The following is a 17,334-nucleotide window of genomic DNA, read 5'->3' on the forward strand; positions in this document are numbered from 1 at the left end:
GGTGTCACTCAGTTTTTATTACTCATTTTTACACTGTTCCTTGCCTCTTCTGCCATCATGTGGCCAGTGAAGAGAATGACCACAGAGAAGCCATTGATTTACCCCTCTCAGATTTATTTCACCTTTGATGGGTAATACAGACTTCAAGATTGCTTGAAATATAGGTCTTGTTAACCTGACCACTATATAACTCATTTAGTAAAATACATCACCACTTACTCCTTTTCTTACCTTTGAAAAATGTCTTAAAAACACATACAGTGGTACCCTAGTGCACGGGGAGGGAGAAGGAAGCAGTTCATCATTTATTGGCTGAAAGGACTGAAAGAGCTGGATTATAAAAACTGATCCGATCTCATTACAGCAAACAACCAGTTCTGCAACAGATATCCACATCAGACTGCAATTGCCCAGAACTCCTGTTTCTACAAATAAAGCTTTGCTGCTCACAAGATGCTTAGGAAGAACTTAGTCCACTTGGGAAGCAGGGAAGAGGGGGAAGGTAACACTAAAGAAAGCTCTCTCCCCTCCTCATTTTATTATTGAAGTGGCTAAATTAAGCTGAACACCTATGAGAAAATGTGTGTCTGCTACATTCACGGTGGATAATTTTCCCCCAAACGCATGACACAATCACCTTGAGGACTGCGCTGGCTTGGAGGTGGCTCAGAAGAGGAGTCTGGTTGCTGAAGACCACAGCTCTTGGCAGCCCCACACCGCTCAGCGGGAGGCAGATACCATAACCACGTTCCTCACCAAAGGCACAGGTATCGCTACAATTGTCAACACGGTTTGGTCAGTTCTCCTTTGTGCTAGCCTTGTCCTGCACGCTCCACCTCGGGGCAGCAGCGGATTTTTGGCTTGCAGCTGATAAAAACAGAGATCCCCTGCACAGAGGAAGGTAAAGCTGGTCTCAGTGACTAAGGGATGGGTTCCACATGAACCCAAGTGTTTTTCCCTCTTATTCTCAGGGAGCACAGGGAGACAAGAGCCACTCAGGAACCCTCAACAGGTTTTGAAATACTGATCAGGCTCTTTTGTCCCCTCCTGTGTCATTTAACAGAGGCTGATTTTGTCACGACCTCTCCTCACATGCTCCAGGCCTTGGCTTCACCCAGAAGTACAAGGTGGAACCACCCTGGAGCATCTGAGATGGGTTGTGCGAGAAGCGTACGTAACCACAGGGGGCTGCTACTTCAACGAGATTAATGAAGACTTTCAAAACTTCATACTCGAGTTACGCTGGCATAACTGGCATCTAGAGGAGAAGCTATAAACCAAGTGTTTGGCAAAGAAAGTAACAGAAGTAATGTATACTGGAGGCTGCTTGAGGAACCCAGTGGCTCAGCCTAGAGGAAAACTCAAGCTCCTGCCCATGCCATCTGCAGCTCTTGTGAGAACAGGACCTGACAGAAGCCAGCTCGCTCCGTGCCTGCTGCCACGTGGCCCAGGTTTCACTTCCTTACGTGTCCTCTGATCAGCAGCTTCCTGAGCCTTGGCTCTGAAACCCCTTTCATCTCCTGACGGCTCACTGCAGGCAGGGCGTGCTGCAGAAGACAGCACAAGGTAGCTCAGTCCACAAGAACAGAAGCTTTTAAGAGTGCCTCCTAGCACTAGGATCTATACATTCAGTATTTAGATTCAATGAGGGCAGCAGGTTTAGCACACGTGCATCTGCACTGCACTTGTACCTTAGGCATGACAGCATTTTGCTTGCACAGGAAAGCCAGGAGGGAACAGGACCAGCCCTGCTTTCAGGTTGAGTCAGAGCAGAGTGGATATCCTCAAAGATAAGGAAGAACAGAAGAATAAAACCTGAAGTCCCCTCTTGGTTTTACAGCTTCCATTTTTCTAGTAATATGGGATTTATTTTTGTTCCTTACACTATAGTTGTTCAGTGTGCCAAACTCTCCAATTTATCCTCCCTACCACCACGAGTTGAAAGGCACCTCTGTGTTTATTACCTTCATACGTAGAAAAATCTGGTGAAAAAGAGTCAGCCTCATCCAGCAGCCAGTGTAAAGATGCCCTAAGACAAATTCCTCCTTCAGAAAAGATGAAAGAGTAGGCACAGTGGGAAATGTCAGTAAACACTGCAGCTGTTGAGCCTTGACTCTCAATATAAGCATGGTGCAACAGGCAGAAAGAACACCAGACAGCATTACATCACTGAGGTCAGGAAAACATTAGAAACACACCCCTCATCCAACACACCTCTCCTTCCCAACATGCAGATTTTACTACTTCCCCTTTTCCTTCTACCGTAAGCCTTTTCAGAAATACCCTAAGTACAAGAGCTTCTCTTTCCAGGCCACCCCTCAAGCAGCACGGATTGTATCAGTGCCTGTTATAAGGGTACGCAGTATGTTTAAGAGGAAAGAATTCACTGATACATGCCAACAGCCCTCAGTTTGAGTAGTGGCACTTCCATCAAAATAAGTATTTTTTTTTTCCCCCTAGAGAAAAAAGTTTCTCTAGAAGGTGTAAAGTCCTGACTTTACATTTTCTCTAGAAGTTTGAAGTCCAGCCTGGGGTGAGATGAGACCCCAGGTATATCCATTCTGCTCTGCTATGCCAAACAAAAAAAAAAACAACCATAGAAATGACAGGAAAGGCTGAACAACAGAGAGAAACAGATTTCAGATCCTGGAGGCACTTGATTAGAGGAGCACTTCACATCAACAGGTGCCGGGAGCACTTCTCACAGCGTGCTTAACCCCGATTCACTGCAGCTGAGACAAACTGGCTGGCTGCACAGACAGCACGAGCTGACCCTGCTCGGACAAAGGCAGAACGCGGTCCCAGAAAGCTCCCATAACCTTGGGCTTCCACCTGCTCCCTCTCCCGGGCAGGCAGAGAGAACTGCTCTGAGAGGGCGGAGGTGCCTGAGGTACGTGCAACGCCTTCCTCGTGGTGACACAGCAGCACGGAGCTCTGCCTCCCCGCGGCGGGTGGCCGGCGCTAGGCTTGCAGTCCCAGCAGGCGCGCGGTGTTCAGCACGTCGTCTCTCGTCAGGTAGCAGCCACAGAGCTGGCGGTACCCCGTGAACGCTTCCCGCCCGTGCAGGACGCGCCAGTTGTCTATGAAGAGTGCCTGCAAGGGAAGAGGAGAGGTCGTTGGGACGAGGGGGAGCACCGCAGCTGAGCCAGGACCCGCTGACACCACGGGTCCTGGAGCTGGAGCTGTAACCTTCCCATTCAGCATGAAACCGTACGCAGATGGCTGATCTGATCTAGCACAGCTGTAGTACCTGAAGCCAGCAGCTCGGCTCCGCTGCTAACCACAGGTTAAAACGGGTCAGCTAGCAAAGTATTTCTGGGTCATTGCTTTGCTTTTGTGCTGCAGAGGTTGGGCAACAGCGCACCAGCAACAGAAACTGGCCATCTTCAGCCTCCAACGTGTCACTTTTCCCCAGGCATCCTTGAGAACAGAGAGCTGTAGGGGCTCTTTGATGTGAGCATCTTCATTCTTTCATACCTGGGGCCCTAGGCTCACACTGAATCTAGACCCATCTAGGCCCTGTAGGAATAAAAACCCTTTCAAGCAGGCACAGCTGGTGGAAGAAGCCTCTAAGTCTGTGAATGAAGCTCTAGCCCTTCAAGCTCTTCCAAAACTGCAACCAGCATCGGCCTTTCAAACCCAGGGCAGAGCTTTTCCCTTTTAGTCCCAAGACATGCTAAGATATTTCTAGGACAGCGAGGAGAGCTCAGGTCTCCTGTGATTCGCTGGCAATGTAGGGATTCAGACATAACCTCAGAATAGAAGTAAATTCAGCTTTCCACATTCCCTTTACTTTTCAATTAAAAGAAGATTTTCTGCTTCTGGAACAAGTCAGAGGCCAAACAGTGCATGCTTCCAAGGGTCCTTGTTCAGTGACTGAAAATACCTTCCTCCTCTCCCCTGGTCTGAGCTAACTGTATATTCTTTCACAAAAGTAGGAATATACATGCAACAGATGCCATCACTGGAATACAAGGCACCTTAAAGCAGCTGTGAAGAGGAAAATTTCAGCACAGGGTTTGCCTGAAGCATTCACCTTTGCGGCAACATCCAGAAGAGCACCCTGCCTCCCTGCCCGTACCAAACACGGGTGAGCCTCCGAGTCCTACCTTGCCTGGCTTCAGTTTGACCCACAGCTCATTTTCTGGTCTCCTGAGCTCGGCGGTGAGTGTGCGGTGAGCGGTGTACCAGCGATGCACCACATCGTAAGGCACCGTGTTGATGACTGCACGATCGTAGTTATTGTATCTGGAGGTAAAGCAGACAGAAAAAAAAAAGACTGCTTATGGGGCCCCAAGAGCAGCCAGGTGTTCCCAGAGGGAGCCTCCGAAGATCTGAAGGCACAAATTAGCCAGCATTTAAGGGAGGCTGTGAGATGTGTGGGCAGGTTATGCTGCAGGACTCTGGGGAGACTACACAGCATTTGGATCAAGGGAGAGTTTGCTGCCAACTGTACCACAGGTTTTGCTGTTTCTCATGGAAGGCTGCCCCATGCAATCTCGGTGGTGGGAAAGAAAAAGTGGAAATGAAAGAGAAGCCCATCAGCAGCGAGGTATATTGAAAACTTCTTTCCCCAGTGGAAATGGAGCCCACACAACCTAGCAGCTTGCTGTCTGGTCAGCCAGAAGCTCCAAGCTATTGAGGAAAGGCCAGGCTCTAAACAGAGGCAGGCTGCTCACGTGGATAAGGGGGCACTAGTGCCAGCAACTCGCTCTAGCTGGTGCTACAGACACAGCAAAGGATGAGACTCAGTGTGTTTTTTAGCACAGAAGTGCAAAATAGTGCTGGATGACCTCCTGTGCTAAGCCAAGATGGAATTTCAAAAAGCAGCTCTCAAATGAAGTAACGTGAGCTTGGACACTTCACATGGGGCAGGATCAGGGTCACCCCAGTGAGGCTCTAACGACTGGCAGTAGGATGGGCATTTGCTCATACCCAGATCTAACGGTGCTGCTCCTACATAACACACACAGTGGCAAAAATGTCTGAAGCCAAGCCCTTGAACTAGCCCTCAGTGGGGCCGAGGGCACGGAGCTAAAGGTAACAGGAGCTAAAAGCAAAGCTCAGCAGCGATGCCCCTCTTTGCATCAGTGGTTCTGACACTTCCTCAAAGGCAGCATTACAAAACCCAGGAGGAAACACACGGTGTTTTTGTGGTTTCACTCCCTCCATCAAGCATACATTGGTTTTCTGTCTGAATTTTCTTCTGCAAACCACTACATTTTGACAGAACCCTATCCCTGTATGCACAAGGCCTCCCTCCCTCTCACTGATCTTACCTGATCAGATAAAGTTCGTTGTTCCAGGGATAGACGTTGAGGACTGGCCCAACTCCGATCATGTGGTTGTGACAGTCTCCCACGTTCTCGACGTACTCGTGCTTCAGGGGCACCTTGCTTAGCAGCTCAAATTGATCGGGGGCTTGCCGGAGAACCTGCTCCGCCGCGTAGAAGCCGTCCACCAGCAGCGTGCGCCCGCCCGTCCCCTCATGCTTGAGGCAGTGAAACACCTGGATGCTGCAGGGGGGAGAGGATGCAGAGCACAAGAGAAAAGGCCTCAGATGTCTGTCCTGTGGAGAGAACGTGCTTCCCCAGACCCAGGCAATGCATACTGATGTATCTGCTGGTTACGACAGGCTTATCTGTTGTCTCCTTCATTTCACTAACACCTGCTAAGGAATGGAGACTGCCCAGCAAGCAGCAGCTCTGCCTGATGTTTCTTCAGCTCTCATGCGTTTTGACTTCTGAGAAGAGGTATACTGCTTACACCATCTCCCAGATGAAACTATGCGAGCTGGGAGACTTGAAGTGGTGCAGGCACGTGTCTGCCAAGGTCCATTTGGGCTGCAGGATGGAGAGGTTCAAAAGCACAAAACTAACTTCCCTAGAACAAGGGAGCAGCTGAAGACATGCTGGTGGTACTGCTGAGGTCTCCAGCAACTGCAAGGGGAGCTCAGGGTGACTCTCACACAAAGGTACATAAATCAGGGTCTCTCACAGGTAATCAGGAGCCCCCTGAGTTGACTTGTTAAAGACCCCTTGGGAAGCCTGGAGCAGGGGAGTCCCAAATAAGAACCCTACCTACAGGGGCACTGCCTCCCTAGCAGGAAGCTGTCCAACTCAGCTAAACAGCTTTTGCTTTTTTACTTTTCTGAAGATTCGTTCTTTCCCTTCCTTCATCCAAGCCTGTTAGACCTTGCATTCTCAGAAACAAATGCCCAGGAGCTGCCTTGAGCCACGCACTGCCAGTTTTCATGGTGTACCAACTTCACCTGTCAGAAGACAAACACAACCTTTTGGGGTTTCATCTCCTGATCTCCTTTGAGGCCTCTTATCCCAGTCCCACAGCAAGTGATGTGGCACAAGCTCCCAGTTCCATCCTCACCGGCACCTTTTCACCTTGGTTCAATGACCCCTTTAAACCACAGAAGATTTAGAATAATTTCAGTCAGTCCACAAGGATGGGAGCTCAGGATGCTCAAGCCCTTGTGGCTCTGCTCCTTGAAGGCACCTTGTCGTGGAGCTTGGGGCACTGAGAAAGTCTCTTTTGAAGGCAGGCTCTTTGCTGCCCACTGAGTGAGACAATGCCGCAGTCTTTCCCATGCCTTGAGGAGTTCCTCTCCTCTACCCTTTACAAAAAGGTAACTCGAGACTTGTCAGATTTAGCTGATTTCACCCAAAGCGGTAGGGAAAGCAGACATTCAAATGAAAAAATCTTTCTTGAAAAAAACATCACCTTTCCTCTGGAAGCAGGTCAAAGACAGTTTAAACTGTTTCTGAAGCAGTCTGAGCAGAAGGGATTTTTGGCAGATAGGGGCTCAGGAAAGCAAGAAATTCATGTTCTTCCTGCACAGCTAAGGTTTTGCAGGATTGCAAGCATTAATGGTTAGCCCTACTAGCCTGGTCCACAGTGTCACTGTTTACTGCAGCTGAGAATATACCTACCTGAAAGAAAGGGAACTTTTCCAAGTAGAAAACAAAGGTATGAAAATAGCTGATGAGCTCTGTAGTTCTCACACTGAGCAGCTTAATCAAAGCGTATCTGTAGGCTGAAGCTCTGATTACTGGTTACTTCAGCGTTTGACTTTGGGGGAGATTTGGTGAGCTCCTAAAACAAGTCAGGCAAGCAGGTAACTGCACAGGCCACGAAAGCACATGGGTTCTACAGTCAGCTGTTCACCAAAAACACAGAAGCCAACTAGATCAGTCTTGAAAGATGCGTCTGGATTTAAGTTTTATTTATCTACTTCTAGCGCACTAAAAACTGCATACCTTGCTTCTGGGACCTTGCTGCTTCAGAGCAAAAGCTACCACCCAAAAGCTTTGGGCTATGTTAGGCATGGGCAACCAGGGTGCCTCCTTGGCTGGCGCAATCCTTCCTGGTCTGAAGGACTGCTCTGAAACCCACACGCAGGCAGTAGATCCCACCCCTTGGCCCTCCTCTACTTTTCCAGCTCTGCCTCACAGCCCCTTCCCATTAAGATGCTTAGCAACTTAACGGCCTCACTTGGGAAGAGCTAATCCTGCCCTAGGGCAGGAGGTGTAGACTAGATGGCTTCTCCTAGCCTTTGTAGTGCTACTTCCATATGAAGTCACAGTCCTTCCATCAGTTCTCCCCGAGGGCCATTTCATTGATTCTTTTCTTCATTGAGATGAAAGCAGACAAAAAAGGAGAATGAAGGTAGAAATTAAACCTCCTGCACTTCAGTGGGAATCACACTCCCGGCTGCTGCCTTTCTTTCTCCAACCAGGTACAAAACTTGCAGCCCGGAGGCTATATTGGAAAAGCAGTTTGCAAAACAGCATTTGGGAAACAACTGTAGCTACAAACTTTTTTTTTTTTAAAAAAGCACAGACAGGTGTGAACTTTGAAGGGCTGGAGAAGCCTGGTTTCTGACTACCTCCAGGGCTGCACCATTGCCAAAATGCAAATCCCAACCAGTTTGAAGGAGAGCAACTGCACAGGGCATACGTGAGGACAGCACGTACGTCTGGTACCACTCATGCAGCTTGGGAGGGCAGAGACATTTGCTGCAGGCTGTGCAGAGGCGAGCTGCTCCCTCCTTCCCCACAGGCTACCACTGAAGCTAACAGCCAACTCCTTCACTGCCTTCATTCTGGAGGACCTTGGAGTTTGAAGCACAGGGAAGACTACAGACTACCCCACTCCAGAGGAATCAGGCAGGATCCAGAATTACTGTGTGACTAGTACCACTAAATCCCATCAGCAGAGCTGGAAAACACTGAACTGCATCACCGTGAATAATGCCTGCCTTCTGCACTGTGTGCGTGGAGCAGCAGCAGCAGCACGTACCCGCAGGGCTCCTGGAAATAGGTCGTGTCGGTGTGCCGATCCAGAGCCAGCTTGGTGTAGGCGGTGTCTCCCCGGGAGAAGTCGGAGGTGAAGTACCACATTCTGCCATAAATGGTCTCCCTGCAAGAGAGGTGGGCAGTTATCAGAGCGCTGCAGGGGTCAGCACTGAGGTAAACCAGATCCTCTCTCTTCCTCTTGAGGTTACTCCCCTTTATCTTACACATGGCATGTACAGAGTGAATTCAAACAGCAAATCATCCCGAGTAACAGGATTCATGCTGTCAAAGAGTTGGTGCTTCTAATGCCTCCTCCTAGTATTCAATTTATTTCTTCCTTGAGAAGACTGAAGGCAGTAAGTCTTCTCCTCCACAAATACACAACTTCACTCTGAAGATCAGCCTGCCAAATCAAGGAAACACTGAGCAACGTTAGGAGTTACCAGAGCCCAGGTTTGTACCTTGTTGTACAGGTCTGTGCCTTTGCTTGTACCCACCCTGAGTACAACCCCCATCTCTGTTCTTAAGATGCTCCATTTTCACCCACCTCCCCCTGCAATGTGCATGGCAGGAAGGCAAGGACCCAGCAGCAACAAACAGTACTCAGGGGCTACAGGAGGAGGGTAAGAATCTGGAGAAAAATGTTGGCTGGATATTCCTCAAGACCTTTATTTCTCTTTGGAGTGGCTATTCATCAATAGAAATCCCTCCTCTCCTAATGGACCATGGCAAGTTTAGCCATTTGTGCAGCTTGGATAAAACTCGCTCAAACCCAGGCTTGCCATGCTGTTGTTGTGTTTTAAACACAGAAGAAAAGTTTCCCAGTATTTTTCTTTGGTGAGAGCTACAAATTGTTTTTGATCTCCCTGGCTCCCAGGGCCAGGGCTGACCTCCTAACCTTTCAAGTCATAACAGGAAATGTCTCTCCTTGCAAAGCTCAAGTCTTCCCAGACTGGCTCCTTCCCTCAGTCACTCCTCTCTGTGCACAGTCCCACTATCACAAAAGTCACCGCGTGCTCCTGAGGCAGCTCTGTAACCTACTGACTCCAGGCCTCCCCCCAAAAAGAGGCCAGATCCCGCAGTGCTGTACCGCATCTCTGTTCACGGGGACTGCCCAGGGACTGCAGATGACCTGGACCCTTCATCTGCAAACCAGGCCACGCTGCACAACGCGTAGGATATGAGGGCAGCACCTTTCCAAAGAAAAAGGAAGCAACAGCCTCCCATTCAGGGCTCCTCTACAAAGCCGCCCGTGGCCTTCCTGGGGCAGCCCCCGTTACCTGATTAAGCTGATCCTTTCTGCTAAGATTTGCGTGTCCTCTTTGGTGGGGGTGACATTCTCAACAAAAGCGATCCCATACAACAGGAAGTTTTGCAGGAACTCCTTCAGCCCCTCGTCTGTCTCCAGGAAGCTCCGGCAGTCGACGGACGGGACCTGGGCCTGGCGGTAGATTTCGGCGTTCCAGAGGATCCGCGGGTGCATGACCCGCTGCTTCTGCCCCTCGTAGCTGTTCTTCACCAACCACTCCAGCCCGTACCGCGTAACGTGCCCGTCCGGCCCTGTGGCAAACGAGCAGGGTCACGGTCACTGCAATCGCACTGAACAGACCGAGAGAGATCACAGCCACTGCAACCATCAGTCGAGGACAATCCCCTCCTAATTTTGCCTCATGACAGACTCTTTAGAACCTTGCTGAAAGCTTAACTATTACCTGGTTCAGGCCGCAAGTCCTACAAGTATTGTCAACAACCCCAAATCCAGGCCTAAGCGTTTCTACTTCAGGGGTTTTGTTTTCTAGTGACAGGACACTGAAGAAGCACTGATGACAACCCCATAAATGAGGGTACTGTAAATGAAAGTTCTTTGTTTTGCTGCGATTTAAGCAGCCGGGAAGCAGAGGAGAAAGGACACAAGATGTGAATTCTAATCAGAGACACCAGTTCAAATAGGACAGAGCAAGGATAAGAAAGTCAACCATTTCTTGACTGATCTCTTCACTATCTGCACGGCTCCCACGTTCAAACAAACCAATAAACTACCCAGACACTGGAGATGCACTCAAGAGGGGAGGGAGAAAGTAAGGGGGAGAAGAAAACCAGACATAAATAAGGCTGAGTTGTGTTTACAGCAACAGCCCTGCTCAGAAGAGCAGTGTTTAAGATATGCTTAGAGCTACATCTCCTCCCAAAACAGCTCCTGATTTAGAGATAAGGCTTGCTAGGAGAGGGCAGCCTGAAGAGCAGGATCTATCCACCAGCCTCCTTCCAAACAGGGCTGGTGGGTCCATGAAAGATGAGTGTTTTGATACTCACACGTGAGGAAGAGCGTGGTCTCATCCACTCGGACGGCCTTGGGCTTGATCCCCAGGTCCACGCTAGCCGTGTCCAAGCTGCGCTGGTTCGTCTTGGCGTTGTAGCAGGAAGCTGAGCGGCAGTGGTCCCGCAGCCAGACGAAATCGAAGCGCATCAGCGTGTTTGCATACCTGAGCTCTGCAAAGAGACGGGCACAGAAGACACACCGGTGTGAACAGTGAGAGAAATACAACAGGAAAACCCCACAGGTTATGATCCCACTTCCAGGGGACACCAAGGCTGTTAGACTTGCACCTCTTGGTGCAAGTGAAGCTAGCTTCTCACTTGAAGACCATCCACAGGCAGCCTCATCCTGCAACAGGGAGAACGAGCATGGCTAACACACACGCTGCTCATTTATTTATGTCTATTTTCTCTCTTCAAGAAGAGAATTTGGATCTGCCCAGCAGCTGCTGCACACAACAAGGTTCCCTCTCTCCCTCCCATGTAGGAGCAGACCCCAACACACCAATACAGATCAGAATCAACCAACTAATCACATCGACATGCAAACCAAACACACGAGACAACACCATGACCTCCGTTTATTATTACTACGAAGCCTCACCTTCTTGTTCCCTCCTGGGACAGCCCAAAGGCCTTCAGAGAGGGGTCAGAGCCAGGATGGGCAACAGGAGAGCCCCTCCTGCTCTACTGCTGCTCACCTTTGAGATCTAAGTATCCGAGGGATGAAACAACAACATCCTTTTTCAGGGGGCCACTATGCTCGATAAAACACTCAGCAATCCCCTTTAGAGAGATGCTCACAAGGGATTCCACAGTACCAGGCCTTCTAACCAGCCTCAACAGACATCACCAGGCTGGTGATACCCAGGCTGGGTATCTGCAGGTACCAAACGAAGCAGAGCATGGAGAAATGTGCTTTGGTTGCTAAGTTTTCTCAAAAAAACAGAGGACAAAGCAGCATTAGACTGAATTTGTAACTGGCTTGCTTTCGGCAAGGAAGGTGTGCCTTAACTTTTCCTTAAGCTGTCTCGCAGTGAGGGATGACTGGCATCAAAAAGCCTTCTGTGCTCGTGCCATCCAGCCACACTAAAAGACTGCTTACAAACCTGCTCTAACTACTGTGTTTCAACATGTTGTTTTAAGCAAAATCTGCCAGCCGGGGAAGGCAGAGAGCTGGAGACACACACTGAGCCAGCCACCCCAGCTGCAAGTCAGAGCCCCAAACATCACACAGTGAACAACTGATGGACGGGGCAAGGTTCAGATGCAGTCAGAGTTCAGGAATTGCTCGATTTCTCAGTTAGCATTGCTTCGTTTCTCATAAGGGACTTATGAGAGGCCAGGAAAACCTCGCTCCTCTCCCCAGGAAGCTCAGAAACAGGCCCAAAACCACACACCTACCCAGGTGATCGCCGTGCAGCTGCCAGGCACAGCTCAGGGACTCCGGGGCCGTGTGGTGGCAGCGAGCTGCAGCAGTGGGGACGGTCCTTGTGCCGTGGGGCAGCCCCAGTGAGCCGTGCCCAGCACGTCGGCTCTGCCAGCACGGCAGGCCCAGCAGGCACGCCAGCCTCCGGCACCACATCCTGAGGACGAGAAGAAGGAGAACAAGGTGAGACAGCTGTGCTGCTGTTACTGGTGGAATCACAGAGCCTACACGGTGATCTCTGCAAAATTTCAGTCAGCAGCAGTGGACACTTCTGTAGAAAACACCAACACGCAGAAGGGCCACGAAGCTGGCAAGGGAAAACGGGCTGCCCTTAAAAACTGGGCGTAATGGAAGCAGCAAGGAATTAATCATCAGGGGAGTGATGACTTTTGTAAAACAAGCTAATCCAATCCAAGCAAACCAGGTGGAAACGGAGGAGAGAGCGGGGAATCTGGCTTGTTTTGTGACCACCATAATCCCCAGCAGAAAAATAGTCCTGAGAAGTAAATGAGATCTCAGGATTTATCACTTCCAGAAGAGACAGCTGTGGTGTTCAATGCTCTTTACAAAACACTGGCAAAACCTCACCTGCTGCAAGTCTTTCCCCCTCTTTGGCCTTCCCAATACGAATTTCCCCTTCCTGGACAGAGCTGACCAGGGAAGCAGAGAAGATCAACCTTGGTTACAGAAGCAAGATCTAGAGGAATCCAGTAATTAGGGCAGTTCTAGGAAAAGTATGCAAAACAATGAGAAGGAGGAGGAGAAACATCTCTCTTTCTGCCAAAGGGCACAGCCAGAATGGAAGAGTAACCAGCCACAGTTAACTTTTGACCAGAGATGAAAAGGTGACTTCCCACAGGCTGGTTTGTAACGCTTCAGTGCGATCACAGGCAGAAACCCTGCGAGTTTTAAGATGTGAAACCACACTAAATGCTCTGTCACGTGTTCATTAAGTTACAGAGGACAGGTCTAAACCCAGCAGGATTTCAACAACGCTTTGATCTGGAGCACGTAGGAATTCAGTATCGCTGGACAGCACACAGGCACAGGAAGAATTTCTTATCCCAGTTTTCTGACTGCCCTTCACTTTCTATCTGGAGAGCACAGACTGGTGCCTCAGCTGCCCGACCTGCTTCTCCCCTTCATAGCTGACTTACTACAGAGATCTCAAAAGTTAGTAAGAACGTAGTAGGAACAGTACAATCGGTACAGACATGGCACACTCATGGAAAACAATTTGCTGTTTCAATTTGCTGAAACAATTTTGAAGAGACTGAGAACTCTAGGAAAAAAAAAAAAAAGAAATCAAGATAATGCAGTTTGAGAGTAATATGCAAACCACTGTGTTCTGCAAGGTGCTTGGCCACAATCTGCACGAGCCACCAACAGCTTGAGAGCTGTAGAGAGAAGGTTCTGATTCCTGGGGCTGCTGAAGTGCAATATTCCCACCTAAGCAGACTGCTGAGAACCAAGCCACAGGTTACCACTCACAAAGCTCAAGACCATGCTTTCTGAAAGAAAAACACGAGGGCAGACTCGCTCCTTTTCACCTTTTGGATCTCAAGAATACCCGCTAACTCAGAGGGGATAAAAAGAAGCAGGCGTGTGCAAATAAGCTTCCTATCTCCTCACACAGCACCGCACAGGACACAAAGCTGATAGGAAAAGCACATCTATAAATCCATTTAGAAAGTGGCCTCTGCCTGGGGCAGCTCCAGCCGTAGTTATCTTTCTGCACATGTTCTTTTTATCTCTGTCTTCTTCCAGTATCAAAACTTACCAGAGGATAAACACAGGTAATGGTAAGTGACCCAGATATTTAATCTCATCAATGAGACCTCTCGCTCCTCTGCTGGTCTTGCTGGAAGCAGACACCACGAACAGCTCAGAGAAGCCATAAATTAAATCTTTCCAAAAGACACTAAAAGTAAGAGGAGCTGAAGACACACACACACAAATCTACATGATTAGAGAGAATTTCCATTTTGTCTTTGAGCTTGTTTAACCGAAGCTAACAGCTCTCTCCTGGCTGAGATCAGTTATGTGAACAGCTCACTCTTTCTCCCACTCCTCCTGTTCACCTCATGTCTACCCTTCTGATCTTTCTGTTGTCCACATCACACACACCTCACCTGGACACCACTGAAATGCACCAGCTGCAATGTTTCAAGACCAAATTTCCCTTGAAATCCATAAAGAACACTCAGGAGGAAGGAGACAGCAAACTGCCCTTCACATAAAGGCAAACTGACTTTCAGAAGGGTGAGATCTTCAGTTTCCAACTCTGCCCCTCTGTCAGAGCAAGACGAGGTCCTGTGCAGACACTGTACAGAGCATCTTGCTTGCCTGATCTCATCCAAGAGCCCACCACCTGGTGAATGAATAGAGGTGACAGGCTGAGCAGGAAGCACAGAGCTGCAGGAAAGGCAGAAAACTTGAATATATTGTGCTCTGAAGAACACTGTGAGGCTCCTGAGAGCGTGAAGACAAGAGACATGCTGTGAGAGGAGGAAGGAAGAGCCTCACGAGGGGCTTGTTTGTCCAGGAGACTTTTCCTCCCGGTCCCTCAGTGGTCTGCTCACTGCCAATGCAAGAAGCAATCAGAGTAACGAATCGTGCTGCTTGAAGCTCTTGGAGAAAAAAAAAAGCCACAATTCCCATTCTGAGAAATAAAAACATACCAAGTTGAACAAAATTAGTAACCAAGTATTTTCCACCTATCTATCTATATATATGGAAGGAGGAACAACTCTACTCTGTGGATTTCATCCAGCCTTTAGCAAAAACTTCCCAGAGCATCGTGAGAGCGCCCTGCTGGTGTTCAGCAAGCTGCTCTGCTGCTGGAGCTGTGAACGGACCTGTTCCATCACTCCGTGACAGCATGCCCAGCCTGTTTTTCAAGCTTATTTGGCATCTGAAAAAAAAAATCTATTTTCCATCAAGCATTTCAAAAGGTCCAGTCTCTCAGTCTAAAGCAAAGCTTTCTGGTCTGTAAGAAATGCACAGATTTCAATAGCAAAAAAAAAAAAAAAGCCTTACTCACTTGGCTGGGTTTTTAATCTTTTGTTTCTAGAAGCTTTGGAGGAGGCACCCAAACACCACACAGTGCCAATGCCTGAGCGATGGCAGCCTTCAAAAAGAGGATACCGACAAGAGGGGGGCTGCTGCCCTAGAACCACCCGAGGGACACGACCAAACCTAAGAGATGAACCCCTGCGGTGGGTCAAGTCCCCTGGAACAGGAGTCTCGCACACACAGACGCTTCTTTGTCAGCAGAGCTTACGGTTTAACAGCCCAGGCTGGCCCAGCTTACCTATTAATTACAAAAGAAACAAAAGGCAGAGCGGCTGTCCCCTGCTGAGAAAGGCCTGCGCTGCTGTGGCAGACAGCTCTATTAGATCTGAGCTGTCAGGTATCAGATTCCCCTTCCAGCCCTTCCCAGCAACAGAAAATTTTCAATTAAATTAAGCAGCCTAATGAAGACATCACAGACACTGCCAGCTTCGCAGCTCCTTTGTTTTCCTAGAAGTTAAAAAAAAAAAAAATCAATTACCTGCTCCCTCCAGGTTGGGCACCAACCGCCGGACTCCAGACCCCTTCCTCACTGCACCACCTTCACCTACCTCGAAGGCAAAGCCTCCCAACTGGGCTCTAAAGCTTTTCTGCAGCACAGCAGCCAGCCCCAGCGGCGTGACCCCAATAGGGACGCACGTTTACTGGGGTGAACTGCTATTAAATCACCCCCTTTAACCTTCTGTGTGCCCTGAGAGGGGCCAGGCAGCGTTCCCAGGCAAGGAGGGGATGCAATTGGGGAGGGAAAGGGTTTAAAGGAGCTGTGGTGTGAGGCACAGCCGGCTGCCAGCATCCTTACCTGGGCCTGGGGGAGCTACAGGAGGGGGCAGAGCCGGGGCCCGGTGTCCGAGGGGCCGTGGGGGCCGTGCCGGGGGGTGTCCCCGGGGGGCATCGCTCCTCTGCTGCGGGGCTGGGCCTGCTGCCTTGCTGGGGGGACAGAAAGGAGGAAATTAAACCAAAAGCACCATGCCCGAATCGCACCGAAAAAAAACAAGAAATGTCGGAGTTGAGCCAAAGCACCCGGCTGAAATCGCACCAAAAATATAAATAAATATTGAAATGAAAGCAAAGCACGCTGCCGAAATTACACCAAAAGCCTGCTGGAATTAAACCCAACAGCCCTACAGAAATTAAACAAAACAAAAAAAAAGAAACCCTACTGAAATTAAACCCAAACCCGGCTAAAATTAAACCAAAACGCCCTGCTGAAATTAAACCTTAACCCAGCTAAAGTTATACCAAAAATACCTACCGGAATTAAGCCAAAGCACCCTGCAGATATTAAAACAAAAAGCCGGCCGAAATTAAACCCCAAACCCTGCTGAAATTAAACCAAAACGCCCTGCTGCAGTCAAACCTAAAACTTGCTGAAATCACCCCAAAAACCCTCCTGAAATTGAACCAAAGCAGCTTGCCGAAATGAAACGACGACACCCCGCTGAAAGCAAACGCAAACCCTGCCGAAACCAAACCCCAAACCTACTGAAACCAAACCCCAAAACACCCTCCCGAAACCAAACCCAAACCCTGCTGAAATTACCCCAAAACCCCCCCTGCCGAAATCAACCCCAAACCTTGCCGGAATCACACCGAACCCCCCCCGCCGGAACCAACCCCAAACCCTGCCGGAACCACACCGCAGCACCGGAGCGGAGCGAGCCCCAAATCCCGCAGAAATTCCCCCAAAACGCCCCCGCCCCGCACCCGCCGCCAGGCGCCGCCCCCCGCTCCCCAGGCGGGGCCACAGAGAGGGGGGGAGGCCGCGGCTAGAGCGCCGCCCACCATAGAGACGTGGGAGGTCCTAGAGCGCCGTCATAGAGACGGGCGGGCGGCTATAGAGAGGGCATAGAGCTGGCGGAAGAAGGGCAGGGCGCCCACAGAGACCATAGAGAGGAGCGGGGAGGCGGGCGGCGCATGCGCACAGCGCCGGCTCGCGGCCGCCATCTTGTGGGGAGCCCGGGCGGTGCGGGCGGGGCTGTGCGCGGCGTTTTGGGGCGAAACCTCGAGGTTTTGGGCAAAGGAGCTCCCGGGGCTGCGCGTGGAGCTATCATAGACATAGGGGTGCCAGGGAGAGGAGAGGGGGGGCTCGCTTCATGGCGTTAGAAAATAGATGGTGCTGAGTGTCTTTGCTTGCTGCTGTGCAAATGAACCGAAACGAGGAGTCTCGGGGCCCCTCACAGAGGACGTTTCCTGACAAAACCGGGGAAC

At 49.9% G+C, this 17,334-nt stretch overlaps 1 protein-coding gene across 6 annotated transcripts; it reads right to left on the reverse strand.

Moving 5' to 3' along the window:
* Nucleotides 1-93: 93 nt before the first annotated feature.
* TMLHE (trimethyllysine hydroxylase, epsilon) lies at nucleotides 94-16,948 on the reverse strand. Of its 6 annotated transcripts, XM_084534934.1 has the most exons (10): nucleotides 16,741-16,826; nucleotides 15,926-16,053; nucleotides 15,368-15,576; nucleotides 12,030-12,211; nucleotides 10,623-10,799; nucleotides 9,590-9,869; nucleotides 8,314-8,433; nucleotides 5,280-5,516; nucleotides 4,110-4,248; nucleotides 94-3,093 (listed from the first exon to the last, which is right to left on the reverse strand). In XM_084534934.1, the coding sequence occupies exons 4-10, from the start codon at nucleotides 12,208-12,210 to the stop codon at nucleotides 2,962-2,964; spliced, it is 1,266 nt and encodes a 421-aa protein (XP_084391060.1). In that variant the 5' UTR covers nucleotide 12,211; nucleotides 15,368-15,576; nucleotides 15,926-16,053; nucleotides 16,741-16,826; the 3' UTR covers nucleotides 94-2,961. The 6 variants fall into 6 exon arrangements, with proteins under 6 accessions (XP_084391060.1, XP_084391055.1, XP_084391057.1 ...); XM_084534929.1 differs by lacking the exons at nucleotides 15,368-15,576; nucleotides 16,741-16,826 and adding an exon at nucleotides 16,909-16,948; XM_084534931.1 differs by lacking the exon at nucleotides 15,368-15,576 and having other exon boundaries at nucleotides 16,741-16,820.
* Between the last annotated feature and the right edge of the window lie 386 nt (nucleotides 16,949-17,334).

This window comes from Aythya ferina (assembly GCF_964211825.1).
Source record: "Aythya ferina genome assembly, chromosome: 13".
Classification (NCBI taxonomy): domain Eukaryota; kingdom Metazoa; phylum Chordata; class Aves; order Anseriformes; family Anatidae; genus Aythya; species Aythya ferina.